Here is a 27930-nt window from a genome sequence, read left to right as displayed (position 1 = left end):
TAGACAAATGTATAATAACTATACCTAAATTAGATAAGCTGAAATAACCGCCTACTCTCTATTTACAGTGTGGGTCGTGGTTATGGCGGCATAAATGCTAATGAGCGGATGTTGCGTGGATATTTTCCCGCGTTTTCACCTCTTGGGTTTGGGTTTGTTCGTTTGCGGTGTGTCACGTGATCCCTTTAAGAGGACACTCGCAGGGAGCTTAAGGGAAATATAACCATATAACCCGGTTATCTAATGAAACTGTCGACAGTGCGAGGTTTAAACAGGCACAAAGGATCGTATAAACTCAGCGGGCTGGTTAGTATACACGGAGGTGTAAACACCGACTGGGATTGGGCGTCTGAGACCTGAGACACCGGCGGCGGCGACGGTCTGCCGCGCACAGCTGTGACACGAAACGAGCGTCCCCTCCTGACCGGGTGCAGGAAGTCAGTCAGTTTTGTTGTATTGTTGCCACGGAACTCGTGCAGTGGGCTTTAAACGTAGTAAACGGAATTTACTGCCAGAAGAACATAGTTTGTTTTTTTAATGAATAAATTGCCTTTAAGGTAAACCTACACCAAGATGCCACCTAAAAAGCGTAACTCTGGGACGGTGAAAAACACTGAAAGTGTCTCTCCAGACAAGAAGGAGGCTCCAGAGTTATCTTTTAAAAAGTAAGACGTTATTCTTTTGCCGCATTACGGTCTCAGTAGTCAGCGAAGTGACGTTTGTAGTTTACTGGGTAACGTATGTTTACACCATAAGCCAGTGTTTAGTTTGAGCTAGTGGTCCTCTAGCTAACGTTAGCCACCGTTAGGATGACTAGCTAGCTTGTTTGAACGAAGTCCGGCCTGTGACGTCATGTAGAGCTAATACGTCATCAGTCTCCTGTAGAATGAATGAGAATGAGTTAACGCTGTTAAGTGAAATTCCTGCACTGGGAAGTTGTTTTCATCTGTGCGCTTGTTTTGATGTCCTGAGACGGTGCGTGTGTTCCTCCATGATGTTGATTTTATGTCCTCCATCCTCTAGACACAGAGACAAGGATGCTGAGTTTGTGACCCTGTGCAAGAGCCTCCATGTGACAGACCTGGTGTGTGAACGAGCCTGGGCGCTGTGGAAAACTGTTCAAGAGTCTATGGATGAAATCGATGTATGTATTTATTTAAGTTACATATCAGTATATTTGCAATGTTGTCATCCTTTTGACTGTCCTGTTGAAACAAAAGAAATGGCATGAGCTGAAATTGAATTGTTATGGTTGAAAACTATCCAATAGGAGAAATAAAAGTACCCCTTGTGAAGACGGCTCCCTTTTTTGCCTGGTCAGATTAAAGGGCCAACTCTGGCATCCAGGCCATTAACATGAACATGCCCTTGCAACCAAACCTTTCCATCTCTGATGCTTTTCAAAAAGCTTTCTCAAATTTGCCTTACTAAGTGTTGCCAACATTATACTAATCTGGTGGTGTGGCGTAGTGTATAATGTGTGATGCTCTTGGTTGGACAAAACTCTCTTTCTGCAATTTTTAAATGAAATGTCAAGCTTGTCTTTAGCAGACAGTCCACGTGCTATTATAGTTTTCTTTCTTACCTTCTGTTAAAGAAAATTAAAACAGTCTATAACAAAAGTGGACAGAAGTGTGTTGATTTAATATAATTATAATATTGCATGTTATTATATATAAATTGTAAACATTGTTTGTTTTTTTCATTTCAGGACAGTCAGAAAAGGGTCTGGGGGGCCTGTCTGTTCGTGTCGGTGACAGACGCGGACGTTGCCTGTTTCACCTTAACTCAGGTTCTGAAAGCAGTCAATCTGAAGTGAGTACTGTCGATGAATGATGCACGTTATTGGGAAATACTTATACACATCAATGCATGTAATATAAGTAAATTGAAAATATATTCTGTAAGAGGATACCTCATCGTGGTCCATATACAAGCTGTGACCAAACTGTCTTGAATGTGTTGAAATGTTTGGAGAAAAAAAATCAGATTAACCGATCCCTTGGTTTGGTTTACATCTGTATCCTAAATTGTATTGTTCAGTTCCATACATTTTTATCTTCTGTTTCTCACACAAATGATCTTGTTTTTGTAGTGTAAAGCAGTTTGTGGATCTGGTGAGGAAGCTGGATGTGAACCTGGATACCATAAGCAACAAGGTGAACTCAGCTCTGACACGAGTGGAGAAGAAGTATGACGTGTCGCTGGCTCTCTACCAGCGGTTTGAGAAGTGAGTGAACACATGAAAACAACAGAGGTTCTTCATTCAAGTCGACCAGTATAATTAAAATTGTTTCATTTGTTTTGTTTCAGAACATGCAAGAAAATCTTTGCTTTGGGTTCTGATGATAAGTAAGTTGGAGACTTCTTAACCACGTGTGAAATGTATTTGTCACACTACTTTTTTTATCATCTTTATGGTTTTGTGTTTGATCATTTAGTGCTTATTATAAAAGATGAGATGCAGGTTCATGATTAATGTTTTAGTGTCTCTTTTCCTAGGGAGAGGGAGACCATGCGAGGCTGCTGGACAATGTTTCTTTTAGCAAAGGGTAAGTTCCAGGACCACTTTTTCCTTTGTTTTTGTGTCTAACTGACTGATATGGACAACAATTTCTGAAATTGGTCCAGTAATGAACCAGAACACTTCGGATGGCAGCTGCACCTGGGCTTCAATGTAATCCTATTGGGGCAAGCTGGCACAGTAATTTATGTTCGCTCAAAGTGCTTGTTTTTGACATGGAATACATTATAAGTGTCAATGTTATGAAAAGAGTCTTGTCAAGGAGAAGTCTCGTTCCGAAATCTTGGGGCTGGCGTGCTGCTGGTGGAAACGTGACTGTCAGCCTAGCAGAGTTTGTTGTGTTGAAGTACAAAAAGTGTAGCTTGGAATTATCTAAAAGATTTTTAACCGTCGTGGCTGAATATTTAAAGTTTTTCTACAAGGTGGATGAGGTCTTTGAATTTGTTGGCCTCTAGTAGAATATTTATTTTTGCCAAAGTATAAGGATATTCAGATTTCACGATGAGACTCCTTGAGCATGATTTGGACACAATAACAAAGGGACCGGATCAAGTGAACGATACGGATTTTTTATTTATTTCTCTGTATGGTCCATTACATCACGTCGTCAGAAACTTAAAATATTAATCTGAGCCTGTCAGTTGCGAAAAACAAGCACCTTTAGTGTTTGTAACATTACATTGATGCTGCTCACTTGCTCTTTATGCCTCGTTTTGCGACTGCTGGTTACAGCGTTATCACTCATTACTGGACCAAATTTAAAAATTGTTGTCCGCATCCGTCACTTAAAAAACATGGGAAATAGGGTCCAGGTTGAAAACAACAAAGTTACACTTCGAGCCTTTTAACATATCCACGGCAACAAAAACAAGTAGGATCACGCTGTAAACACACTTGATGGAATTGATTTCATGCTGCTCCATCTTCTACTTTCCACCCCTCCTCTTTCGTGATCAGCCGTAGAGCTCAAATGAATTTGAAAAATGTTTCTCCTCATGGTTGTAGTTCTGTTATTTCTTCTCTTCAGCGGTAGTATTGTGATGCTGCTTCTCATGTGCCGCATCTCCGCTTCTTGCAGGAAGGGCCTTGCAGATGGAGGATGACCTGGTCATATCATTCCAGTTGCTGCTTTGTACGTTGGAGTTATTCATCAAGCGTTGCCCCCCAGACCTTTTGCAACCTCTTTACAGTAAGTTCAGTGTCATTTACTTGAACCTGCCCTATTTCATAAACTTTTCTGACTTCTCATCGTCCGAAAAGGGCTTGAAGTCCAAAAAAGTCCTTAAAAGTGTATGCATAGTATTGTGTTGTGTTGTAAAATATAGTATAGTATAGTAGGGATGCAACGAACTGATGCTAATAACGTATATCAGGCCGATACTAATTCAAATAGCTGGAGAGGTTATCGGTCACAATGGGGCCAATCTATCCGGTTCAATTCTATGTTTACGTCTGATTTAATGTGCGTGTACTACGTCATGCGTAAATAGCACGCCAGTAGACCGCATAGTTAAGGTAGCCAATTAACAAACCTGTTGCTGTTTGGATTTATACATCTGAATTGATTGGTGCATCCCTATAATATAGTACATTATAGTATGGTTAAATTGTTTGTTGTAATGTTTTCCAGTCATGGAAAAAGGAAAATGCATTTTTCAACTTCGGATATTCTGAGATTTTTTTAAACCCTTGAATGTTTTTTTCTCTCAGAATCAGCCATCAGCAAAGTTCAGAGCCCTCCGACACGAACATCTCGCCGCAGCCAAAACAAAGCCAAAACCCGGCCTGTGGAGCCAGAGGTGGATTTGCAGCTTCTCCAAACCTTGTGTAAAGAAAACGAATGCAATGCAGAAGAGGTCTGAGCCCCCCCTTTTTTTTTTAATAGTACAGTCATTGTACAAACACATTTTGACCTCTGCTCTTTGTGTATTTCTCCTCATTTTACTGTTTCTGCAAACCATATTTGCAGGTGAAAAATGTATATCAGACCAGTTTCTCGGCTTTCCTGGACTCAATGGATCTGTCGAGATCTCCAGATTTTCCTCAGGTAGGCGTGGACACCTGCTCTACTGTTTGTTTTCACTGTCTGCTCTTCACCCATTTTCCATTAGTTTATCACTTCCTGCTTGCTATTCCCATTTTTGAATGTTTGAGTGTCTGACAGCTGGTGGTTCTTCTCTTTACTGCTCGTGCATGTTTGGTTTCACAGACATGTTGTCAGGAAATGTGTACTCAAGCAGGGGATCCATTGTAGTCTCTCAGGGTAGTATATCGCAGAGGCAGGTATGAAAACAAAGGACACAGGATGATACTGTTTGCTGACACCGACACACTTTGAAGAAAGATAGTAGACATATTTATTTTACTGTAACATCACCCGATTAAAGGACGGGTGGTGTGCATTATTTATAAGTGTCTGGTGTAAATAATCTACTCAGGTAATTGATCTGACCTGTGATTCAACTTATTACTTATTCCGTTTTGAGTAAGATTGTGGGCCTTAGTATGTTACAGCACAGATGTGGACGAGTCTGTAGGAAAGTTTGAGTCTTGCCTTATATCAGAGAGGTTAATCTTGTTGAGATTGAGATCTGATCAGATACAGTCAGGCAGGGTTGCAATCATACAATATTCAGACAAGTGCAATCCAGACTGAGCTAGAGTCAGTCTGATGACTGATAAGTGCTTTTTAATTGCTTTTTCTACTTCTATTCACTCCGATGATTTCCCACTTGTGTAATAACATAGCTTTACAAGTCTTCAGGCTGTTTAAAGAATAAGCCATCAGCAGAGATTACTGGTGTCTGAGTCTGTGTCATTGTCATCATCTATGATTTTAAAATTTAGTTTCAGATTAAGATTTCACATTAAAACTTTTATTTAGAAAATGTGATGCATTGTTAGAGCTCAAGATGCCTTGCAGTCTAAGGAGTAGTTAGCATTTCTCTGAACACATTGATATTGTTCTTTTACAGTAGGTGATGATTTTCTCTACATCATTTAAAGGGCTGGTAACATAAACCGCTCATGTTCAGTGCAGCAAATACTTAACACTGTGAAGGGCACCATGCAATGCTTTTGTTGGAGTACAGTTTAGCATTAAGCACTTTTGGATTAATGTACAATTTAATAGAGAACTCTTCAGTCTCTTTTGAACAACATTGTATGTAGTGTTTTATAAAGGAGGCCCAATGGTTAACCTTTAATTTTCACCACAGGCGAAACAACTCAACCAACAATACGAAGAGCACTACCTCAAGAGTAGAGACATCGATGGACGGCTGTTTTTGGACGGAGATGAGACAGTTCTTGCTCCTAAAGTCGAGATGTAATTTCCTCTTTTCTACACAATTCAGTGTTTGACTGGCTAATCTGTTTAAAATCATTCACAGTCAAGCGTTTACTAACCTGCTCCTGTTTTCAGATCACAGGTGGAGAGAACCCCAAAGAAGAACATGCCAGATGAAGACGTACTCATTCCTCCCCAGACTCCAATCAGGTGAGCAGTTGGTCACCTGTTCATTGTTTAAATCATTGTTCACAAGCATTAAAGAGGAGCAGGACTGAGTACTCAGGATGTTCGCTTTCAGTAGCACCCTTTTTAACATTTCTACAGTTTCAAACCTTCTCAGCTGAGACTCAGTATACACTGTTGGCTGCTTAGCTGTCTACTGGTGCATTTGGAAGTTGCTGAAGTGAATGATCATAGTTTTAAAGGACTGATCAATAGAATCAATATTAATATACAGTGTTTATGATCAAAATTTCATATTTTCTTCCTTTTTATATGCAAAGTACCCAAAAATTTAAATAAAAAACTACAAGATATACTTAATGTTTTTTTTGTCTTTGTGTACACTAATTGTCACAGTAGGTGCGAAAAGATAAAGATAAACCTGCAGTTTCAATAACTGTTAAAAATATTAAATTAAACCATGTCATCTATGAAGATGTTATGAAAAGCTAATTTTATATTCATTGAAGGTGTTTATGTATCCACAAATAGAAAACCAAACATTTAAAATTGTTCTGGGATCACTTCCACTCTGTGTAGATCATTGGGTATATTTCATTTTGGGAATTTTTTAGTTTATGTCTTCCCTTCAGCACTGTCTGATTTTAGTTTTTTGTCAACAGAGCTGCCATGACTTCCATTCAGCAGTTGAGGGGGGATCTCACCTCCAGTGGAGATCAGCCATCGACTAACCTGGCTACATATTTCAAAGTGAGTCTCTAGAAGTGTTGCCGCTGATTAAAATTTCACATGAAATTGCATTTTAGCACCTAATTTTGACGTTTTTCCATGTTTTCCTCTTTCCTTTAATCAGAATTGCACCGTGGACCCGACGCAGGATGTGCTGAAGCGTTTGGAGACACTCGGACAGGCGTTCAGCCAGAGGTTTGGTCAGGCAGTCGGCCCGCGCTGTGTAGTGCTTGGTTGGCAGGTATGAACTAACACTGAAGAAGACAATGAGCAACAATGGCGATGTTCACCATGCTCAAATCATTTTGTGTCTGACTTGTATGTTTCTTTTGACTTTCAGAGATTCAAACTTGGTGTCAGACTGTATTACAAAATCATGGAGGCAATGCTGAAATCGGTACTTGTTTGATTTTTATTTTACTTATTTATTTCTCAACTGTTTTATTCAATAATGTTGTATTTTTATTGATTTTTTATTTAGAAGCTCAGGATAATTCAAATGTAGCAGTTCCCAGGTTTAACCAGTGTGGAGAGCAAAAAATAATAATCTGTGAATAGGAAGTAACTCACATCAAAAAAGAAATCAATTTCTGAAATAACTCAGTCATGTTGTTTTCCTTCCCAATTTGTAGGAAGAGAAGCGATTGTCTGTACAAAATTTCAGGTATGTTTTTTTCAGTTTTTATTTATTTCCAGTTAAGAAGTTAGTCAATGGTGTTGTGTATTTACTTGTACGTGCATGCTTTTTGTTGTTTTAATTGTAAGGGAAGCCTTAATAAGTAGTGATGCGTTATTTTCCTTTATCTAAGTCATATGATTTCCATTCCAGTAAACTCCTCAATGACTCCACATTCCACACATCACTGTTGGCCTGCGCTTTGGAGGTGGTGATGGCAACGTACGGAGGTGTGTCCTGTCATTTTCTTACAAGTTAATAACAGATGCAGTCACAAACTAACTCTGAAATAACTGTGTTGTATTAACATTTATCAGTAACACAGATTAACACTTCCTGTAGATGTGCAATAAGTTGTTAAAATGTTGTTTGCTCCTCATGATTTAGAGAGCAGTTTTAGGACTGGAGGATACAACCATAGCGGTGCTGGTGACCCAGTTGAAACCCACTTGTGTTTCCCCTGGATACTGGATGTGGTCGACCTCCCCGCCTTTGACTTCTACAAAGTCATCGAGAGTTTCATCAAGGCCGAGCCAACTCTGAGCAAAGATATCGTCAAACACCTGGAGACCTGCGAGAACCTCATCATGGAGAGAATTGCATGGAGGATGGTCAGTTTTTTTTCTCTCTCTACACTACGACAGTATGTTAGTAATAGTGTCACAGCATGTCAAAGAGGTTCATGCATAACCAACACAAAAACTCCCACACCATTTAAAAAAAAAAAAAAAAAAAAAAAAAACATGTACATTGTAAAGCATTTATTGGCTCATGAGAAGAAAAAAACGTCAAGAGTTTTTTAATGTATTCATTATTATTACATAAATGACATATAAGATCAGCACTTAAACTATTCAATAACGTCTTATCATGCCTCCTCCCCTTCTACCGCTGTGAACGTGATATCTCAGGAAAATATGGAGGGAAATTCTTCTAATTCTTTACAAATGTCCACCTGGACTCAAGGATGAACTGATTCGATTTTGAAAGTCAAAGGTCACTGCGACCTCACAAAACACGTTTTTTGACCGTAACTCAAGAATTCACCTGCTGAAGTGATGAAATGAATACATTTTGGACAGTCATGGATGTAACTGCAACTTCATTGGTTGGCGGTAGCATACAATGCAAGGCGGTAATCCTAGTTTTAAAAAGAGGTTGGTTCCACACAAATTCAACATTCACTTCATATAAAAAAAATTAAATTGCATTTCAATATTTCACAAACACATTGAAGTTTTACTGACAAATTACACTGAACAAAATTAGTAAGCTGACAATATGCTTCTAGTCATGGTACTGAACCCCAGACTGATGCGCTTAAAAGGACAAACACACAAAACCTTTTAAACATTGCAATTCCTGCCAAAAATACAGATAACATATTTACACATGCAGAGTTCTCTTCAGTTTAACTGTGCACAGTATGGTAAACCGGTTTCTGTATACATATTAACAAAGTCCTCCTTAATTGTATGAATTCGTTCAATAAATTAGTCTAGTTCAATAAATTAGTCACTGCTTCCACTACCCTGAGCCTCCCTGTGCATCAGGCTGCTGGAGAAATAGTAGACGAGTGGGTTGAGGCAGCAATTGGAGCTTGCTAGTGATAACACCACAGGGTGCACAGCCTTGGTCACCTTGGCCAGGCCACAATGGCGCAGCAGCCCCACATGTGTGAGGGTGTATCCCAGCAGGTTGATGTGATAGGGGACGAAGCACAGCAGGAAGATGCCCAGCACCCAGTAAATAACTGTGAGCGCGTGCTGACGGCTGCGGCGCTGGCTGCGGGACCGGTGTCTCGGCTTGCGTAGCACACTCAGCACTCTGCAGTAGCTGCAGAGAAGAAGCGCAGTGGGCAGCAGAAATGACCCAAGCACTAAGCTGATGGCTACCAGGATGATGGTGCGGTGGCGTTGCAAGGACGGGTCCAGCAGACAGGGCTGGTGTTGGCGAGTTGTTGCAGATTGCAGCAGAAACAGACTCACACTGAGCCCCAGCACCAGGCACCAGATCCCACCACTCACCAGCTGTGCAACACGCAGCCTGCGCAGTGTTGAGGCCAGCGGGTGCACCACAGCAAAGTAACGGTCCACTGCAATGCACACCAGGAAGAAGATACCCCCATAGAGGCTGATGTATTTGAGGATGAAAGTGAGTTGGCAGTATGCAGCTCCCTGAGTCCAACTAGGCAGGTCTCCTGTCTTGGAGGACAAGGTTCTGGCCTTTTGGTGATAGAAGTAGATTCTCAGGGGCAGAGAGATCACAAAAAACAAGTCGGCAGCTGACAGGCTGACCATGTAAACGGCTGTGCTGTTCATGGTGCGGGGAGATACACACAGTCTGCGCAGAGCCAGGCTGTTGGTGGCCAACCCCAACAGGAAGATGACGCCGTAGGACACTTGATAGAAGGTGAAGCGGTAGCTGGTGTCCACGGTGCAGTTAGACAGAGCAGAGAATGGCGTGGCTGGGACATCAGTCATATTCCACAACTCCATGTCCAAAAATAATAAGCTGACTTTAAATCACTTTGTCGCTCTCGTATCTGGAGGAAATCGGTTTGGTTGAAGGGAGTATAAGATGTGAGGGAGGAACGGCTTCGGTTGCTTCTGCTGGAGTTAAACCTGTGGCAAGTAAAAACTTAATAAACTCAAAAGGCCTGCTGTTTTATGTAATGTAAATTTGCTGAGGTGACATAAATGCACGGCTACGGCTAAAATAGCTCAATTTATATTTGAAATGCAAGATGACGGTCAATCTGTCAATAAAGTTTTAACTGCCACTTCCTGCTCTCATAAAACAAGCAAACATTTGTTTTCATTAAATGCAAAGTGGGAAAAAGGAATCGCCTCACCATGTGAAACTGTTGCCTCTGCAGTAAATTCAGTCAAATTTAGTGAAGCTCACGAAGTTAATATTTTATTGAGCTAGGCAGAAGTGTTGATTTAACTTTATTGTCATTTTTTTTTTTTTTTTTACTGTAGTTTGTGGCGGGTAAGCAAATATGCAGTTTAGCATCTTTCAATCAATAACTTCAACTATTAGGGAGGGACTAATTGTAAACATTCTTTACCAATTTAGGCTTTTAAACAACTCCACACGCTACAGGCACAAAATGACCTCTGAGTTGAAACAATGACCCTCACTGAAGAATTACAAGAGCTCCCACTATTGTCTTAAACTAATGCTGTTAAGATGCTTTGCCTTTGAACATTAATTTCAAAAATACAATTGTGAGATCATTTTGAATACAAGAACGTTGATCCCCACTATACTTTCAGTCGGCATCAGTTTGTCCTCCTCTTTCTTTTAATTTACAGTAACATTATTTAATGAGACATTTTATTTTGATGACATGATAAGTCATTGCAAACTTTTTTTTCAAACCTTGATCTTTTTTGGCTCCTGACATAAACTTTTGTTTTCTTCTTTCGTGATCCGATAACAACTTTTGTATAACCTTCATTCATCAGCAATACAAATTATATGATTATGATCTAACTGTTGAATTCATCTTGATGTGATCTGCTCTTTAAGAATTGCAAGACATGAAGCAGTTTTGTGACTCTTGGCCTAATCACATTACATTCATTTATTCATCACATTCATTTGATTCTTAAGAGAGAAAATGAAATTCTCAAATATTGTATACAATAAATATTGTTCCTTATCTTGTCTTCAGATAAACCTTGATAAATGTATACAGTTAATTGCTGGCTTCACCTGTTTCCATATTGTGCATCTAAAACTCAAGCACAAACAGTAAAACTAAGAAGAATATTGAATCAGAAAAATGAATCACTCACCAGTATCAGTTTCTCATCGATGCAATGACAAAGCTGGTGTTCAGCAGCAGGATCACTTGTTGGGAAGCTGAAATGGTGCACATGCTACTGATCAAGCCGTTCACGCCTACACTCACACCCAGGACAGGGTCTCCCTCTCTCCCCCTCGCTACACCCCTACGCACACTTCTTGTGGTTTGTTTTTACTACCAAATGTTGGTAGTACCGTCATGGTGGGATCACGTTTATGGCTGCTTGTTAAAAACTCACATAAGGCATTGCAGTTGATCATTAACTATACAGATAGAGGGATAGCAATAAATCACTGAAAGAAGGTGATGTTATCACACGACAGTGTGTCTTTCGGTCAGCCTTGAGTCTTGCGCTCTCTGGGAAAAACAATGAATGAAAATTATGAAAATGTTATGTCAAAATGTTAGTTTTGCACATGAGAAAATTTGTAATTCATCTGTTCTCCACATCAGATTTTTACCAATCAAATTTAGATGTAATTAAAGCAGGGTCGAGTCTCTGTTTGATAATAATATATTTATTTAGCTACACACCTCTTGGCCATTGTGAGACAAGTTGGAGTTGGATAGAAATATAAATAACAAATGAAGGACACAGCATGTATTGCTCAAGACAGAATTTATTCTACTGTACTTGTAAAAAATACATCCTACCTTTATGTTATGATTATCGTCATCAGATGTTCTTTATTTTGTTGCTATGTTATTCAATAATCCCTCCTTGCACATACTAAATTGTACTAATATCATCATCTCTATCATTGTTTATTATTGATATATTATTATATATTACTAGGTTGTATGATAATCATGTCAGCTTTGAGTCTGAATTATATTTTCTGTTCAAAACCATTAATCCATTACAAATATTTTATTTATGTTTGTTAGAAAAAGTCCAGCTTCATCTTGATTAGAAGCCTATTTCTTTGTATAACATTTTGTATGTTAGAAGCCCAAACATCGCAAGATAAGACTCGTCTCCAGGATAAGAAGGAGCACAAAGGGGGTTGCTGCTATTTTGTAAACGTACTTCTCCCTCAAGAGGCATGTTGTGTCTCGCCTGCTTATGTTTCACAATCCAGTGCAGTGGTGGTGATGACTCTACTGTTGTCAGTGAACCCCCTTAGGCTGAGCCTCTAAACAGGAATGTAGTAGTGCTCGGTCTTGCAGCATGCAGCTTTCACAAGAATGAACAGCAATCTGCCCAATATTCTATTTACACTGTGCGAAGTGTTTTCACTTAAACTGTTAGATCATCGAAAACAGATAATCAGTCCAGTTTAGATCTTCTTTGAATTATTCTCAGCAAACTTCAGAGACTTTAGAATCTTTTGTCTGAAATTCCTCATGCTATTTTAACGTTGCAACATTTTCTACATTAAAGACCACTTATGTATTAAGGCCATCGGCAGCGTTAGCAAAGTGTTGACTTACCTGTAGCTGTGTTGTTGGCACCTGTATGACTAATCAGTCTAGACAGATGATTTAGAAGGCACCCAAAGAGAGAACCCTGCTAATATTAAATATTTAACAACCCACTTTATAAAAACAGGTAGTGAATTTCAAACACAAAAACCTTTTTAAGTAAACCTCTTTTATTAGCTTTCAGTATAAAAGGTTAAGCTGTTATAGAGCACACTGCTCTATAAAGGGCCATAGTGGCGCCACAACTACTTGGAGACTGCACAGTACAGTACATAAAACAGAGCTGTAATACTGGTTCAGCATTGCCAAAGCATCATTTTACTGAGTGATCTGCTCTGGGGAATAAGACAACAATTACAATGTCTTACAAAGGCTGATTCTTATTTGCAGCACCATGCACATGACCATGGCTTTAACACCTGTCATCGCGACTAATACACATCATAAACTCATAAGAATACGTTTTCAAACTTGTGTGTGGTGAATTGGCACCTTGGTAAAGTGTCTTTAGGCTACAATACACTTTCATATTTTTAAATGTTTCCTCTTTGACTTGTTCCACTCTTGTGTTGACGAATAGGGATCAGTCTCTTATCTCCCAGTCTCAAGTCTCTGTGGTGTCAAGTGGATGACAGAGTGACTCCTTAGTAACCAATGTGTTTATGTGTTATGATTTACAAGGCCACTCTGCTTCCACTTACGTCCTCAGATTCAAATCGAGTTTCACCAGCTGTCACTGAATCATTAATCATGTCCTATTACAGAGTTGCCACTAGACTGAAGACTCATTTTCAAACACTTTCAATCTCGGATTCAGCAGGGTCAGGCTTTTGGGTGTTGTTTTTGGACTGCTTTGTGTGCTGTCCATCTGTAGCCTCTCCAATAGCTTGGCGCCGTTGTGCCACACTGTAGACTTGCGTTTGATGGAGCTCCGAATGGTCTCTGAAGTGAAGTAGTAAATGACGGGATCAAAACAGCAGTTGGTCACTGCGATGCACAGAGCAATGGGGTAGATGGTTCTGACTACATCTTCTGCGTCGCACCCCTTTAGGACGTTGGAGCGGACCATGGCGTAGAAGATGAGATTAACGTTGTAGGGAATGAAACAAAAGCAGAAGATGAGCAGATGCACGATGATCATCCTCAAGATCTTTTTCTTGTTGAGGTTCCCTCCGCGGCTGAGGGTCTGGGGTTTATTCAGAGTCCTTAGCACCATGATCGAGCAGAACACATTGAGCATCAGTGGGATGATGAAACCCACAGTCTCAATAAACACCACCACCTTGGACAGCTCTGCCTTCCACTGTTTTTTGGAGTAGTTTTCAAAGCAGTAGGAGGAGGAGTTGGCATTTTTGGGTGAAGTGGTGTCCAAAAGGAACCCAGTGGGTACACTCCCGGAAAGAACCAACACCCAAACGGTACAGCAGGCCAGTTTGGCATTCCTCTTAGTACGTATTGCTTGGGACCTTAACGGGTGCACAATGGCCAGGAATCGGTCGACACTGATGCAGGTGAGGAAGAGGATGCTGCCGTACATGTTGGTGTAGAACAGGGCCACGGAGATCTTGCAGAGCACACTTCCAAAAAGCCAGTTCCGTTTAATGAAGTAAACGATCCGAAAAGGCAGGCTAAGCACAAAGAGCGAGTCCGAGACCACAAGGTTTATCATGTAGGTTGTGGTCTCATTCCGCAGCTTCAGTGTACAGCCAAAAATGTACACAGCCACCATGTTGAAGAACAGTCCAATTATAAACACCAGGCTGAAAACCGCACTATACAGAGGGTACTTGAAGTCATCACTCTTGTTGCAATGCATGACATTTTGAGTGATGTTATCATGTTGTGCCATGCTGTTAGATATTTTAAATCAAGTGGATAAGTCTGTAACATATACAGAGTAATAATGTTCTCCTCACCCATGTAATCGTGTCGGTCATAAAAATCCAGGTGCAGCTTGTTAATCCAATATTGTGCAACCAGTAGGGAAAAATGAGGATTTCATTTAGGTAGGAAAAAATACTGAAGAATGCCCAGTTTGAGTGGTTTTGTTATGAAATACTGGAAAGTATACAGCAACTCCACAAAATACCTGTATTAATATCCAAAGTCCCCTTTTTCCGTGCAACAAAGCCGTCCTGCACATCCAATAATCCTCATTTAAATGAAGTCTTCAGTCTTTTCCAGTTGAAATGTTTAACCCTGTGGAAAGAAAAGTCATGTGCCTCTCTTCAACTCCGTGAGCAGTCGAGTGGTTCTTCCGTTCTTTTGTTTCCTGTCGGTTCCTGCAGCAGCACTGGGGTGAGGGAGGGGGAGGGAGGGAGGGGGGGGGGGCATGGTGATTGTTACTTTTATGGTCCAGAGGTTTTACTCTTCTCCTGCCTGACTGTAAATTAGGGACCTCGTAGCAGGCTCTAACACAAAGAACTCACCGGACTATTGAAACACAGAGGGAGGAGCCTCCCCCGGGGCTGAAGTCCTCCTATAACTGCACTTAGTTAAAAATGTTCTAATGACACGCCATCAGAAACGATATTGTTATTCATTATTATTATCTGACATATAGTATGTTTAGATCAACCTCCCATAACTTAAGACATGTAAACATGAATATACCTTACATTGCAGTATTGGCAACCTTTTCACGTCACCGAGTGCTGCTGGGTCGGTCAAATATCAAGTGAACTTTGGAAGCGTGTTGGTGACGTCAGCCGGGTGTGGCATGTGTGTGTGACACGAAGAATTTACTAATAGCAAGTCTGTACCTGCAGTCAATGTGTAAATCACTGAGCAGTAAACCACGCCCACTTCCCTGTATGATCTCATCGCAGATTTTTATCTTGGTGTGTACATGCTGATATTCTCGTACACCATTGGTCTACTGGTCTGCATGACCTTTAGTCCGGAGTTGAATGGGGTTTGACAATTGTCAGGGATAATTGTGTGTGGGTGGTGATTTTTCTGTGGTTGTTTATTGTGATTAATGATTAATTTCAGATTGAGGGGATTTCTGTGGCAATCACTATTATCAAAAGGGAGTGTCATTGGATAAACATAAAATAAGCCACAGCTGTATCATCAGCCCACACTTACAATTTGACAGTTGGGTTTTTTGCAAAGGTTATTAGCTGTGTAAAATGTACTTTATAATATCTCTTATATATATATATATATATATATATATATATATTTATATATCACTTGTTGCTCTGGGGAAAACCAACAGATGGGCTGTTCATGAAGTTATTGAGATAACATATGTTGCAATTAATTAAGGCCTTAATTTGTGATTTGTGTTCTCTTTTAAACAATGTATTAATTATCTCTGAACTGAATAAAGGTCACTGCTGTTTACCCAACACATACAGGGTCAGCTTGCCTCATAATCCCTGGTTCCTGTTCCTCCTGTATGTTCTTCATTTCCATAAGACTGCAGAGGTTCATTTATCTAATAAACACACAGCAGTATCTCCAGTGATTGTGTTGGGATTATTTATCAGATCAAATGCAATTCAGAGTAGAAGTAATTTAAATCTGTTTTGGTGTTTCATATTTGCAAAGCTTTGAGGTATTGATTGACCGCTCACGTCTCGGTAAAACTGTTATCAGCCTCTGTAAAAGTTGAATATGGATTGCTTTCTTTATGCCATGACAGAGTAGGAAAACATTTGAGAAGGTTTTCCCCTCCTGTATAGATTTAACTTCTTGAATTGAATTCAAGCAAACGGTGTCAAGTAATTCTCAACATGTTTTCTATGCACTGGATGTTTGGTTAAATGTAAATAATCATTGTTTGTGTCTCTACAGGACTCGCCGCTGTTTGAGCTGCTGAAACAGGAGCATGGAGGCGGAGCAGCAGACCAGGTGGAGACCCCGGCCAGTTTCAGTCAACCACTGCAGCACAACCACACCGCAGCTGATCTGTGAGTCTGTTTGTCTGTCTTTCTATATGCAGCTAGGAGACCATCTAGTTACCTTTTTAGCTGTTGTGAAACCACTGTGAGTCATAAGTAAAAGAGCTTGTCACTGTAATAAAGCCATAGCTCAGCACCATTTAAAAAAAAACGGTATCTGTTAATTTCCATGGCTTCTGCCTCTCTCTTCCCCTCTGTAGCATGAACCTGTTCTTCAACATTTAATTATCTGTAATTTGTGGGCTTCATTTTATGAGAGTTGCCTTGTTCACTTTAAAGTTGATGGTGTAACTGACGGAGCCCAATGGGTTTATCCGTTGTCCCTACAGATACCTGTCCCCTATGCGTCCAAACTTTCGTGTCTTGCCTCCTGAGTCCCCATCCACGCCCAGCTCTCACACCTCCTCTCAGCCTTTGACCCAGCCTGCCGGCCAGACTGCACGACTCCCAAAGTCCAACTCGCTCAGCCTCTTCTATAAAAAATGTAAGATGACGTTTAGATCGTTAATTTCAGTTTGTGTAAGTTTTCCTTGAGCCATACAGAACAATAGCTTTCTCTGGATAACTTAAGTATAATAACAGGTATGTGGATAAACACTGCCAGCTCCACTTTGCAAATGGAATAAGTATTATAACAACAACAACAAAAAAATTGTAATCTTCACCTTTTTTTGTCAGAGATGGATTTTTAATTTGACTTCATGATAAACTGGAAATAAAATATTAACTATAGTTACTAAATTTGCTTAAAGAAAGTATAGTACAATTTATATTTATTCAGTTTGTTTTCTATCAAAACAAGTCCTTCAGGGTTTTTTTCTGCGGTGTTCCTCTCTCTGCAGTGTACCGCCTGGCCTACACTCGGCTGAAGATACTCTGCTCCTACCTGCTCTCCTCCCACCCTGAACTGGAGCCCATCATATGGACCCTGTTCCAGCACACACTGCAGCACGAGCACGAGCTGATGAGAGACCGTCACCTGGACCAGGTAACCTGACAAAACATCCATCATTCATTCGGTCATTCACTCCTATCCCCTTGCTCTTTGTCTTGACTCCCTTTGTCTCTCGCTCCCTCGTTCTCTCTCTTTCCTCGTGTTTGTTTTATTTTTTTAACCTCAAACTGCTTTTCGTTGTTATTATTTTAGTTGATGATGTCGGCCATGTACGCTATATGTAAAGTGAAGAGTGTTGATCTTCGCTTCAAGAGCATCGTCACAGCGTACAAGAACCTGCCCAACACCAACCAAGAGGTGACACCTTTTAATACTTATGACTCTTATCACCCTTCAGGCTGTTTTTTCGCTGATGTAATCTGATTGAATGTTGAATTATTTTGAACACGTCTCTGTATCAACTTTGTCTTACAGACCTTTAAGCATGTGTTGATCTCTGAGGGCCACTTTGACTCCATCATCGTCTTCTACAACCAAGTGTTCATGCAGAAGCTGAAAACCAACATCCTGCAGTATGCGTCCACCAGGGTGAGACACAGTTTGACTTTTGATTCATGCCCATTCAGATGAATAAGCATGTGACTAAACCCTCTCATTGTTGCTGTTTTGTTTTTGTAGCCACCCACCCTCTCTCCAATCCCACAAATACCACGAAGCCCCTACAAGTTCCCAAATTCACCTCTACGTGTGCCTGGGAGCAACAACGTGTACATCTCCCCGCTGAAAAGCTCACGCATGTCTCCGGGTATCATGACTCCTCGCTCCAGGTGAGTTCTGCGGAAAAAAGAAAATTCAACTTCACATGTGAAGTAGCATGATCCTTTATATTATTATTAAATTATATTTGCACGTTTTTTTTAACCTAATTTGTGTTCTTTGCCTTTACAGAATGCTGGTATCTATTGGTGAATCTTTCGGGGTACGAGGCTCTTTTGTTTGCTTAGTTGCGTACTAAATGATTATCTACAATTACAATGACCCTCACTCACTCACTCACTCACTCACTCACTCACTCACTCACTCACTCACTCACTCACTCACTCACTCACTCACTCACTCACTCACTCACTCACTCACTCACTCACTCCGTCGATTCTGGTTTGTTTTCATCTGCAGCTTTCCAATCGGTTCCAGAAGATCAACCAGATGGTCAACAGCAGCGATCGCTCCTTTAAGAGGACTCTGGATCTTGGTTCCGGTCCGAAGCCTCTGAAGAGGCTACGGTTCGATGTGGACGGGCAAGATGAAGCCGATGGCAGGTTGGTAACAAATATGGCGTTATAATTGCCGTAGCATACTAGCAGCCTGATTCATTACACATTTATAATTATATTTCAATTAGCTTCAGTTTTAATATTTTTTGTTTTTACAGCAAATCTGGAAGAGATTCTACACTGATACAGAAGCTTGCAGAGATGAGTAAGTGAAAACTGCTTAATATACCAAGATCCAGTTTTGCCTTTCGATATTCCAAATTCTTGTTCCTCATGTTTCATTACTGTTAATCATATGGCCTGTGGATGTATGTTCCTCTAACATATGGATGATCTGTTTCATGAAGGCTCCACTCGGAGTCGCATGCAGGAGCAGAAGATGAAGGAGGACGCAGAATCAAAGAAGGAGTAACTCTAAAAACCTACTGAACTGACCTGCACTGTTTATCACAACGTGAACACTACGCTTTTGTTCACACACAAAGAGAAACATGAGTTTCTCTTTACATTTAGTATTAGGTTTTAGTTTGTATTTAACTTTGAGGAGTAATATGTGAATATAGAGGACTTTTTCCTCTCATTTTTGTTGATGCTTTAACTGTGTGTTTTAACTGAATAATGATTGATGTCATTGGATTTTGTTTGAATTTTGACTTGTTGAAGATTTAGTATGTTTGGTTTTAAGAGTGATATTAATTTGTGGGTGTTAAAGAAGTCGTTTTTTTTCTCTCTCACGAATGTTTTCAATTGTCAAGTCCGTTGTTGAGATACAATTCTGGTTTCCTTGTTAAATAATTGTTTTTACAACCATCAGGACCTTCATATGTTGACCTTTTTTCTTTTGTGACATTCTTTTAAAATGTTTCAATCATGATGCAACATTTCAGTTGTTCAATCATGATCTCTCCTCTAAAGAAAGGATTAAATGTCAGCTTCAGAGGGAATTCTTCACTCCACGCAGCAGTTTTAGTTTTAAAGTGATATATTTACTCGGGAACTTGCTTGGAACGTCTTGGAAAAGTTTAGTTTGTGCCATAAAGTGAGAATTGTAAAACAAAAGGAAATATCAAGGAAAATTATAGAGTATATAATTTGCACTCAACCAAAATTCATGTAGTTTCATAGGATTTGGTTGACGGGTAATGTTTCTCTTTTTGTATAGTTTTATAGTAACTTTTGTTATACTTTTGAGGGTTGAAAGTTTTCACCGAATTCAAACACTTACATGTTTCAATTAGAAGACTATTTTTCATGTTCTCTCATTTTTTTCTACGGATAAGTTGGTTGAGTTTTTGAACTGGGAGGGTTCTGAGTAAGAGGGGGAAAGATTACAGCGATGAATGCGTATCACATAGAGCATTAATATGTGGACTTTACTCCAGAAAAGTATACCAGGGTAAAATATATTGCTAGAAATGTCAATTGCCAGAGTTTTTAAATTAAAATGTGTTTATATTGTACTTTATTGAAGTAGTTCCTTGAAAACGTAGTAAATATTTCTTTTGAAAATATGATTTTGTTTTTGTATTCCTTTGCATAGACGTGACTACATGTAGGTTTTATCTTTTTTATTAATCAGTTGACTTGCCTTTTGAGGCCAACAGTAATCGATGCCAGTATACAGTGATTTACCAGCTGATGGACTAAAGTGTTTTCATTATGTTGAGTTATGCTGTTTTTTTTCTGTTTTGCTTTAAGAAAGGGCTGTTGTGTTTTGATCCAGCTTTATACACAGTTTTTTTTGTTTTTGTTTAGAAAAACAATACGAGTGTTGGTTATGAAACAGAAACATGAGAAAGTTGAGTTCTCTTTTCTCAAGATTCACAGGCCAAATTTGTAATTTCTTGTTGTCAAGCTATTGTCCAGCGTCCTGTTTCACATCTAAAGGTTTGGATGACCTTAGGAACCTTAACTTATGACTTTTAAATACTCTTAACCTTCAAGATAATTCATTATATTTAATGGCAAGTAGGATTAATGATAGTTTAGACCATCACCATCTCATCATTGTGTTTAAAACCAGAACAATTCATCTTTTTTATCACTAAATATTTCAGCAGAGATTACAATCCAATAACAGCAATCAGTCTTGCTTTATCACTTCCTGTATCTCCAAAAGAATTGCAGTCACAACAAAAAGCTTTGTCTACAATGGTTATTTTCCTCCCTCTGCAGTGCAAAATGATGCTCAAAAGAGTCAGCAGCCAGGCAGACTTCACTTCCACACAAGATTACAGATAATTAAAAGGACTGATGAACGCGTCACTGTTGAATTAACTCTCAAATTACATGATCATCTTTGGCTGTGGTTGACTAGAAATTTACATTTGTTCCGAGATTGCTCCCTGGAAAATGTATTTGGCCACATCCAGAAGATGGCAAGAAATGCTTTCACAACCCAGAGCCCAACGTGACACCTTCCCAACGTCTATGTCCAATGAGTAGTACAAAATGATTTAAAATGCATTCAAATAATTGAGAGGAGAAGCATCAATCCTCACATTTGAGAAGCTGGAACCATGAAACATTTTTCCATGAAAAATCCTAAATTGTAAAGTAACTAGAAAATAAGCAGTCAAATAAGAAAATATACAAGTAAGGTACAAGTACCTCAAATTTGTACTTTGTTACATTCCACAGCTGCATAGAGTACTGTTGTATAGAGTTTTGTTGTATCTGACATCTACTGACAAAGAGCCAATAAACATAAGCAGGCTAGTTTCTCAAAAAATGTATAGAAAGAAAAATAATGAAAGCAGAGGGAATAGTGATGGATTGAAATGTTCAAAACAAGGTGAAAGCAAACCTTGCAAGTGTTTCAATAATATAATTTTAATAGGCAACTTCCTTAAGGAGAAATGCATGAATAGGGAGGAGTGAAAATAATCAGTTTATCTTTTTACTTGCGGCTCCTTGTTTTTCCCTCGGCTGTGAACTCCTTCCAGCTCCTCTGGGGGAAACGATGACAGCTGCTGCCTGTTCAGTAACGGCTTTCTTAATTGTATTGTGGCACTGTTTCCAACGAAGAGACTAGAGTTAATAACTGTTTGAACGCAGTAACAGTTTGGTGTGGGCGCAGCCAAGCATGAAACACTTTGAACTGGCTACGTTTTAATTGGCCTGGCCCCATGGGGGGTGGAAGTGTGTTATTGAGTTTGTGGGTGCTGATTCCATGCAGTCAGCCGGTAGCACATGATCGCGGGACACCAAAGTCCTCAGTTCTCTCTCTTATTGGAGCTTCTTGTGCAATCTACCGATATCACCTTCATCTCTGAAGCTCGAAATAGCTGCCAAAAAAATATTATTTATGTCTCCAGAGAATGTGATTGTGCTTTTGCTTTAGGATCACTGTTGCTTATCAGGAATGGAAAACCTCACGGTAAGCAAAGTTTTATTCAGACGGGGTTTGTAGAATTTGTCATTCCGTAGATTCAAGTTTTATTAAAAATGTTGTGATGAGGTTAAATCAGCAGCTGCTGTGTTCCAGTCATCCTCTTAATTTCCTCTTTAAAAAGCTTAATTTTAACACACGTTATATATTTTATTAATGAAAGTTGTTTTACGTGATGTCACAAATTGCATCCAGTCATTTACTCATTTGTAGAATGTGCCAGGCTTTTAATTTTTTGTACTTCGTTGAATTTATTTTACCAAAACCACAACATTTTCTCTTATAAAAATCTAATTAGTAGTTAACTTTTTCTCCCTGATGTCTGACATTTATTACATAAAAAATGTGTGAATGTTCATCTAATACTGCTGTTGACTATCCTGCCCCGTCCCCTCAGCCTGAACAATGGCGCGAGATCATGAGCAAGAAGATGCGGTTCCCTCCGGAGCTCATCAGTGCCATTCAGGAGGAGAAAATAGAGATGCTGTCTGGACTTCTGAGGACCGGCGACGGCATCGTCCGCCAGCTAGATGAGTCTGAGGACCGCCAGTGGAGGGAGGCCCTCAACCTGTCCATCCGCCTGGGCAACGAGAGCTGCATGGACACCCTCCTGCAGGGGGTCAAGTTTGACTTCCGGCAGATTCACGAGGCTCTCCTAGTCGCCGTGGACACCAACCAGCCCAGAGTTGTGAAGCGCCTGCTGGACCGCCTTGACCAGGAGAAAGGCAACAAGATGGATGTGCGCTCATTCTCTCAGGCCATCTTTGACCACTCCATTGACAACTCCCAGTTTGCCCCTGGTGTGACTCCTCTGACGTTGGCCTGCCAGAAAGACCTGTATGATATCGTGACCATGCTCACCAAAAAAGGTCACGTCATCCCGTGGCCGCATAGGATATCCTGTGACTGTCTGGAGTGTCGTAACGGACGTCAGTACGACCTTTTGAAGTTCTCCCTGTCTCGTATCAACACCTACCGCGGCATCGCCAGCCGCGCCTACCTGTCCATCACCTCCGAAGACGCCATGCTCAGAGCTTTCAGTCTCAGCAGAGAGCTCCGTAAGCTCTCGCAAAAAGAGCCGGAGTTTAAGGTCTGGTGAGATTCGTACATATCCCTACTTTATTTTCATGTTCTGTGTTGTTCCTTGTTGACTCTGCTTCGGTTCCTCTCTTCCTAAAGCCTCAGTATCTGGGCCTGGAGGAGCTTTGTCAGGAGTTTGCCGTTGAGTTGCTGGGCATGTGTCGCAACCAGAGCGAGGTGACCACTATCCTGAACAGCTGTGGAGACGAAAGCCAGGACTCCTTAGAGGAGCAGGCCTTCGAGGAGGGAATCCCCAACCTGTCACGTCTGCGGCTTGCTGTCAACTTCAACCAGAAGCAGGTAGCTGGATGCAGGAAACTACTGCCAACCAAAAGAAGACATGAACTTGATGTATAATTTGTCCCTCCCTCTGTACGTGTGTTTTTGTGCAGTTTGTGGCCCACCCAATCTGCCAGCAGGTGCTGTCATCTATCTGGTGTGGGAACCTGGCAGGATGGAGAGGCAGCCGGACGACCTGGAAGCTGCTTGTCTCCATGGGGATCTTTATCACCATGCCCATCCTCTGCTTCGTTTACTGGATCGCACCTAAGTCAAAGGTCACATCACACGAATATGTCCCAAACAATGAGTGGGGTTTTGTTATGACATTCAATAAGAAAATAGGAAGAACAAACCCTGACAGGATATCATCTTTTGTGTTTTTTCACCAGGTAGGAAAGATACTCAAGATTCCTGTGATCAAGTTCCTCCTCCACTCCGCCTCCTATCTGTGGTTTCTCATCACGTTACTCGGGGAGTCAATAACAATGGAGGTGTATCGAGGCAGATTTGCTTCCCGGCAACAGAACCTCCTGCACAGTTCCTTCCACATGGTGTGGGTGGTCGGTGGGTGCCCTCTCTCTTTTCCTGAATCCCCTCCATAATGTTCAAACAGAAAACTCAAGGTTTTCTACCCTGCTGTCTCACGTAGGATTCTTCTGGTTCGAGTGTAAGGAAGTGTGGATCGAGGGGCTGCAGAGCTACTTCCGGGACTTGTGGAACTGTTTGGATATGATGGTGCTCAGCATGTACCTGGCCTCCTTTGCGTTGCGTTTGCTTATAATGCTCAAAGGTTACTTTGTTTGCCATGATCACAACGGCACAGAGGAGTGCATCTACTTCACTCAGACTGGTGAGAAAATGATCAGATCGTTCGATCAAAATAGTTGTCTTTGTTATCAAAAGTACTCAATGCTGAACTGTTTGGTTGTGTAAAAAAAACCATCCTGCAGAGCGCCAGGACTGGCATCAGGAGGACCCCCAGCTGCTTTCGGAGGTGCTGTTTGCAGTGACCAGTATGTTGAGCTTCACACGGCTGGCGTACATCCTGCCAGCACAGGAGTCTCTGGGAACTCTGCAGATCTCCATGGGGAAGATGATTGATGACATGATGAGGTAATATCACTTTTCATTTGGCCTCCTTTTATTATAGTTCCGTGGAAGAGAATTCAGAGCATGTGATGGAGCAAATGACAATGTTTTCTTTTTTAGATTTATGTTTATATTGATGATCATTGGCACAGCCTTCCTCTGTGGCATCAACAATGTCTATGTTCCTTATGTCATCTCTCCACATCTTGGCAGGTAAGAATATGGAATGTGTTGATAATAAGAATATACAGTATACATCACTGTTGTTAGTGAAAATAAAAAAGGTATCAACACAGTCTCATCGTGCTCTGCTGCAGGTTTAATGAGACGTTCCACTTCTTATTCTGGACCATGTTCGGCGTGGCCAACCAGGACTACGTGGACATGCCACAGTTTGTGTTGGCCGAGTTTGTCGGAAGGATTATGTACGGCATCTTCACGCTCATCATCGTCATCGTACTGCTCAACATGCTTATTGCTATGATCACCAACTCCTTTCAGAAAATTGAGGTAAAGAGATATTTTTTATGTCACAACTGCAACAAAAAAAAGAAAGAAGCAGAAACCAAAGACTGGAACTGACATCTCAACATATGTATTTCAGGATGATGCAGATGTTGAGTGGAAATTTGCCAGATCGAAGCTGTACCTCAGTTATTTCAGAGAGGGCCTCACCATGCCTGTGCCCTTCAACATCATCCCCTCACCAAAAGCTGTTTTTTACATCTTAAGGTGAGCTCTAAAAAAACTTTAACTTACAAAGACACCACATTGTCTATCCATATAATTATTTATTAATTTAAAATAATTGTGTTCCAGGGGTATCTTTAGACGAATCTGCTGCTGCACTTTTACTTCTGAGAACAAATATCCCCCTTTAGCCTGTGAGGTAAGTGTGTGTTTAATGCAGGAGTTAGTATGACTGTAGTTAAAAAAAAGATATATATATTTTACTTGCTGTGTACTGAAATGTAAGATTTTATGTGTTTTAAGAACGATGGTAAGGGATCTGAAGACAATCAGTTGCCGTACCGCCAGCAGGTGATCAGAGCTCTAGTGCAACGCTACATTGAATCGGCACGCAGGGAATTCGAGGAGACCAAGAGGAAAGGTAACCTGGCCTGTGCATGGTGCCTCCTTTTTCTCTTCCATCTTTCTAGTCTTTCTTTAATAATGATAATTGTATTTATACAGCTCATAAAAATGTGTTTTAAGAAGCGGATTTAGAAGAAATTAACAAACTTAATTTCAAAAGAAAGAATGTTCCCTTTGTTTTGGATCCTCCTAATAAAGTACCTGTAATGATATGCACAGGGTAAGTAGAGCTAATGTAAAGCACAATCTCCTTAAGTTGTAATTTGTAAAATGAGGGGCTGTTAGTAGAGTTTTGTTGTACATTCTGAGATCGTGTGGATGTAGATATGGGCATAAAAGTTCACAGATGTATAGTGTAGAGCTTTGAAAGTAATAATACTACCTTGATTGCCTTAGTAAAAGCTTAAAATCAATCCTGAAGTTAGCTGGAACAGTCTGGCTGCAGCATTTTTATGTAACTTATATACACATGAATTAATTTTACCAAGTCAGAGAATGATGTATTAAAATGTTGTTAAAAACAGGACAGAACTACCTCCTTGAAATGTTGATCAAAAGTTAAATTGTAATCAAAGATAACTCCTAACTTTCTAGCATTAGGCTTTAGAGAATGTGCTAGGTTAACAAATGTGTCACTTAAGATTGAGGTCCAGTGACCCAAATAATAATATTTTAAATTTTTCTTCATTGAGTTGGAGAGAGTTATTTGACATCCAGCATTGATCTAGTCCGTCTGTTGGTGTAGCCTGGTTTTATATACACTTGGAGTTGTGTGTCGTCGGTATAACAATGAACTGAGATCTTATGATTGTGAATTAATCTGGACGCATTTAAAATACAGCTCTGCTTTCCTTCATGTTCAATATTACTGGCTATCAGATTAAAAAGTCTAACTTTATAAATGAAACAAATATTATGCTTTACGAGTGGTCTGGAATAATATTTTAGTACTGCGGTACGTTCTGTTATCTATGGTTAACCACAACCTGTTTTAATATTCAGACATGAATTGCTTGAGCATTATTTGTCATTAAAACAAATGATCGGAGTATTCTCTTCCCTCAGATGTCGGTAATCGGATCACTTTGCTGACCAAAGCGGTCTCCAGGATGCACGGTGATATCAAACTGGTCCAGCAGGTTTTGATGGATGATGGACACACTGCTAATGATGCACTGACCAAGGATGGCTCCTCCTTTCTGGGGAAATACATCATTGGTGCCAAGAACAATTTCAGAGGGTTTAACAGCAGACAGGACGAGACAAATGTATCACTTAAAGTGACAGTGCACAATGGAGAGGAAGGTGATGATAAAGAAAAGCTTGACTCAGATACAAAACAAGAGTCAGACACACAACAGAATGAGGTGAGCGAATGTAGAGCAGAGGGATCAGAGCAGGTAACGGATCATGATGTGGTGAAAATGGAGGAAGGCAGAGCTAAAATAGAGCTAGGTGATGAGAAGGAAACTGATAAAAAAGAGCAGGTGGAAGCAGACAGAAATGAAGTGAAAGAGGAAGTGGCGGCAGGGAGAAGTTTTAATCATGTAGAAGAAAAGCAAAAAGAGGCCCCACAGGATGAGGCAGAAAAAAGAAGAGAGGGAGAGATACTCACGGTGGTGGAGGATTGTGAAAAACACACCGAGACGACCTCCCAGCAAGCTGAGAGCAGCAAAGTCAACGGTGACAAGACAGACGCAAAGATAGTAGTAAACAAGTTCAAAGATATTGAGCTGCAAGAAAGAAAAGTGGAGGCAAAAGGGATGAAGGGTAAACAATTTGAGCGTGATGTAGCAGATAAGTCTGGTTTAAGGGAGAGCAATGTAAAACCTGGAGCCAAGACAATTATTCCCTCACCAACAGGCAGCAGCAGCTCCAAGGACACGGGCTTCGGTTCCAGAGAAGGGGAGGGGTCGATTGACGGGACGTTAGTGAGACAGTAACCTTAGTGATGACCCTTTTAAAGGACCACACTGAGTATTTCAGCTTTTGGCTCTTTGCTAACATTATTCAATAGCGGATGAGAAGGAAAAGTTCCACATTTTTGGAAATATAGTCCTGCACATAACTCGTTTGTAAAACAGCAAATTTTCCTTTTTATACTTTGGTTTTTGTACAGATTACAAAAACCAGACATAATGTGCCTTTTAATGAACTTTAGAGGTTTTGGTAGATGGCTTTTGTTGGACAGAGGCAGTTTAGCCCATTCCCTGATCCCAGGTGTGCTAAGCTAACCTAACCAGCTGCTAGCTGTAGCTTCATATTTA

The 27930-nt window shown here is 40.4% G+C and overlaps 3 protein-coding genes across 4 annotated transcripts; 2 read left to right on the top strand and 1 right to left on the bottom strand.

The window, feature by feature from the left end:
* The first annotated feature begins 145 nt into the window (after positions 1 to 145).
* On the top strand, positions 146 to 20184 carry rb1 (retinoblastoma 1). Of its 2 annotated transcripts, XM_054625616.1 has the most exons (28): positions 146 to 437; positions 558 to 665; positions 1024 to 1144; positions 1712 to 1815; positions 2096 to 2230; positions 2314 to 2352; positions 2503 to 2552; positions 3603 to 3713; positions 4235 to 4380; positions 4494 to 4571; positions 5743 to 5852; positions 5949 to 6023; positions 6662 to 6749; positions 6853 to 6969; positions 7069 to 7125; positions 7361 to 7392; positions 7558 to 7634; positions 7792 to 8015; positions 16451 to 16566; positions 16887 to 17041; positions 17400 to 17545; positions 17705 to 17809; positions 17927 to 18040; positions 18131 to 18279; positions 18401 to 18431; positions 18629 to 18771; positions 18885 to 18931; positions 19074 to 20184. In XM_054625616.1, the coding sequence occupies exons 2-28, from the start codon at positions 574 to 576 to the stop codon at positions 19136 to 19138; spliced, it is 2727 nt and encodes a 908-aa protein (XP_054481591.1). In that variant the 5' UTR covers positions 146 to 437; positions 558 to 573; the 3' UTR covers positions 19139 to 20184. The 2 variants fall into 2 exon arrangements, with proteins under 2 accessions (XP_054481591.1, XP_054481589.1); XM_054625614.1 differs by having other exon boundaries at positions 146 to 665.
* LOC129113373 (lysophosphatidic acid receptor 6-like) lies at positions 12832 to 15344 on the bottom strand. Its single transcript, XM_054625617.1, has 2 exons — positions 15265 to 15344; positions 12832 to 14939 (listed from the first exon to the last, which is right to left on the bottom strand). Exon 2 carries the CDS (start codon positions 14493 to 14495, stop codon positions 13419 to 13421), a length of 1077 nt encoding a protein of 358 aa, XP_054481592.1. The 5' UTR covers positions 14496 to 14939; positions 15265 to 15344; the 3' UTR covers positions 12832 to 13418.
* A 1906-nt stretch (positions 20185 to 22090) lies between the features above and the next one.
* LOC129113921 (short transient receptor potential channel 2-like) lies at positions 22091 to 27606 on the top strand. Its single transcript, XM_054626406.1, has 14 exons — positions 22091 to 22105; positions 22515 to 23207; positions 23297 to 23497; positions 23590 to 23754; positions 23869 to 24043; positions 24129 to 24329; positions 24430 to 24592; positions 24689 to 24781; positions 24886 to 25078; positions 25173 to 25300; positions 25388 to 25457; positions 25562 to 25679; positions 26729 to 27320; positions 27408 to 27606. Exons 1-14 carry the CDS (start codon positions 22091 to 22093, stop codon positions 27604 to 27606), a joined length of 3006 nt encoding a protein of 1001 aa, XP_054482381.1.
* Positions 27607 to 27930: the final 324 nt, after the last annotated feature.

The sequence above is a fragment of the Anoplopoma fimbria genome, chromosome 24, assembly GCF_027596085.1.
Source record: "Anoplopoma fimbria isolate UVic2021 breed Golden Eagle Sablefish chromosome 24, Afim_UVic_2022, whole genome shotgun sequence".
NCBI classification, from domain to species: Eukaryota; Metazoa; Chordata; class Actinopteri; order Perciformes; family Anoplopomatidae; genus Anoplopoma; species Anoplopoma fimbria.
The sequence above is the reverse complement of the archived record's forward strand: the minus strand, read 5'-3'. Positions and strand labels throughout refer to the sequence as shown.

Coding starts and splice junctions, on each gene's coding strand:
- rb1 (XM_054625616.1), top strand. CDS start 574: ATGCCACCTAAAAAGCGTAACTCTGGGACGGTGAAAAACACTGAAAGT. Junction 2,231..2,313: donor CTCTACCAGCGGTTTGAGAA/GTGAGTGAACAC, acceptor GTTTTGTTTCAG/AACATGCAAGAAAATCTTTG. Junction 4,381..4,493: donor ACGAATGCAATGCAGAAGAG/GTCTGAGCCCCC, acceptor CCATATTTGCAG/GTGAAAAATGTATATCAGAC.
- LOC129113373 (XM_054625617.1), bottom strand. CDS start 14,495: ATGGCACAACATGATAACATCACTCAAAATGTCATGCATTGCAACAAG.
- LOC129113921 (XM_054626406.1), top strand. Junction 23,208..23,296: donor AAAAAGAGCCGGAGTTTAAG/GTCTGGTGAGAT, acceptor CTCTTCCTAAAG/CCTCAGTATCTGGGCCTGGA. Junction 24,044..24,128: donor CCACATGGTGTGGGTGGTCG/GTGGGTGCCCTC, acceptor TGTCTCACGTAG/GATTCTTCTGGTTCGAGTGT.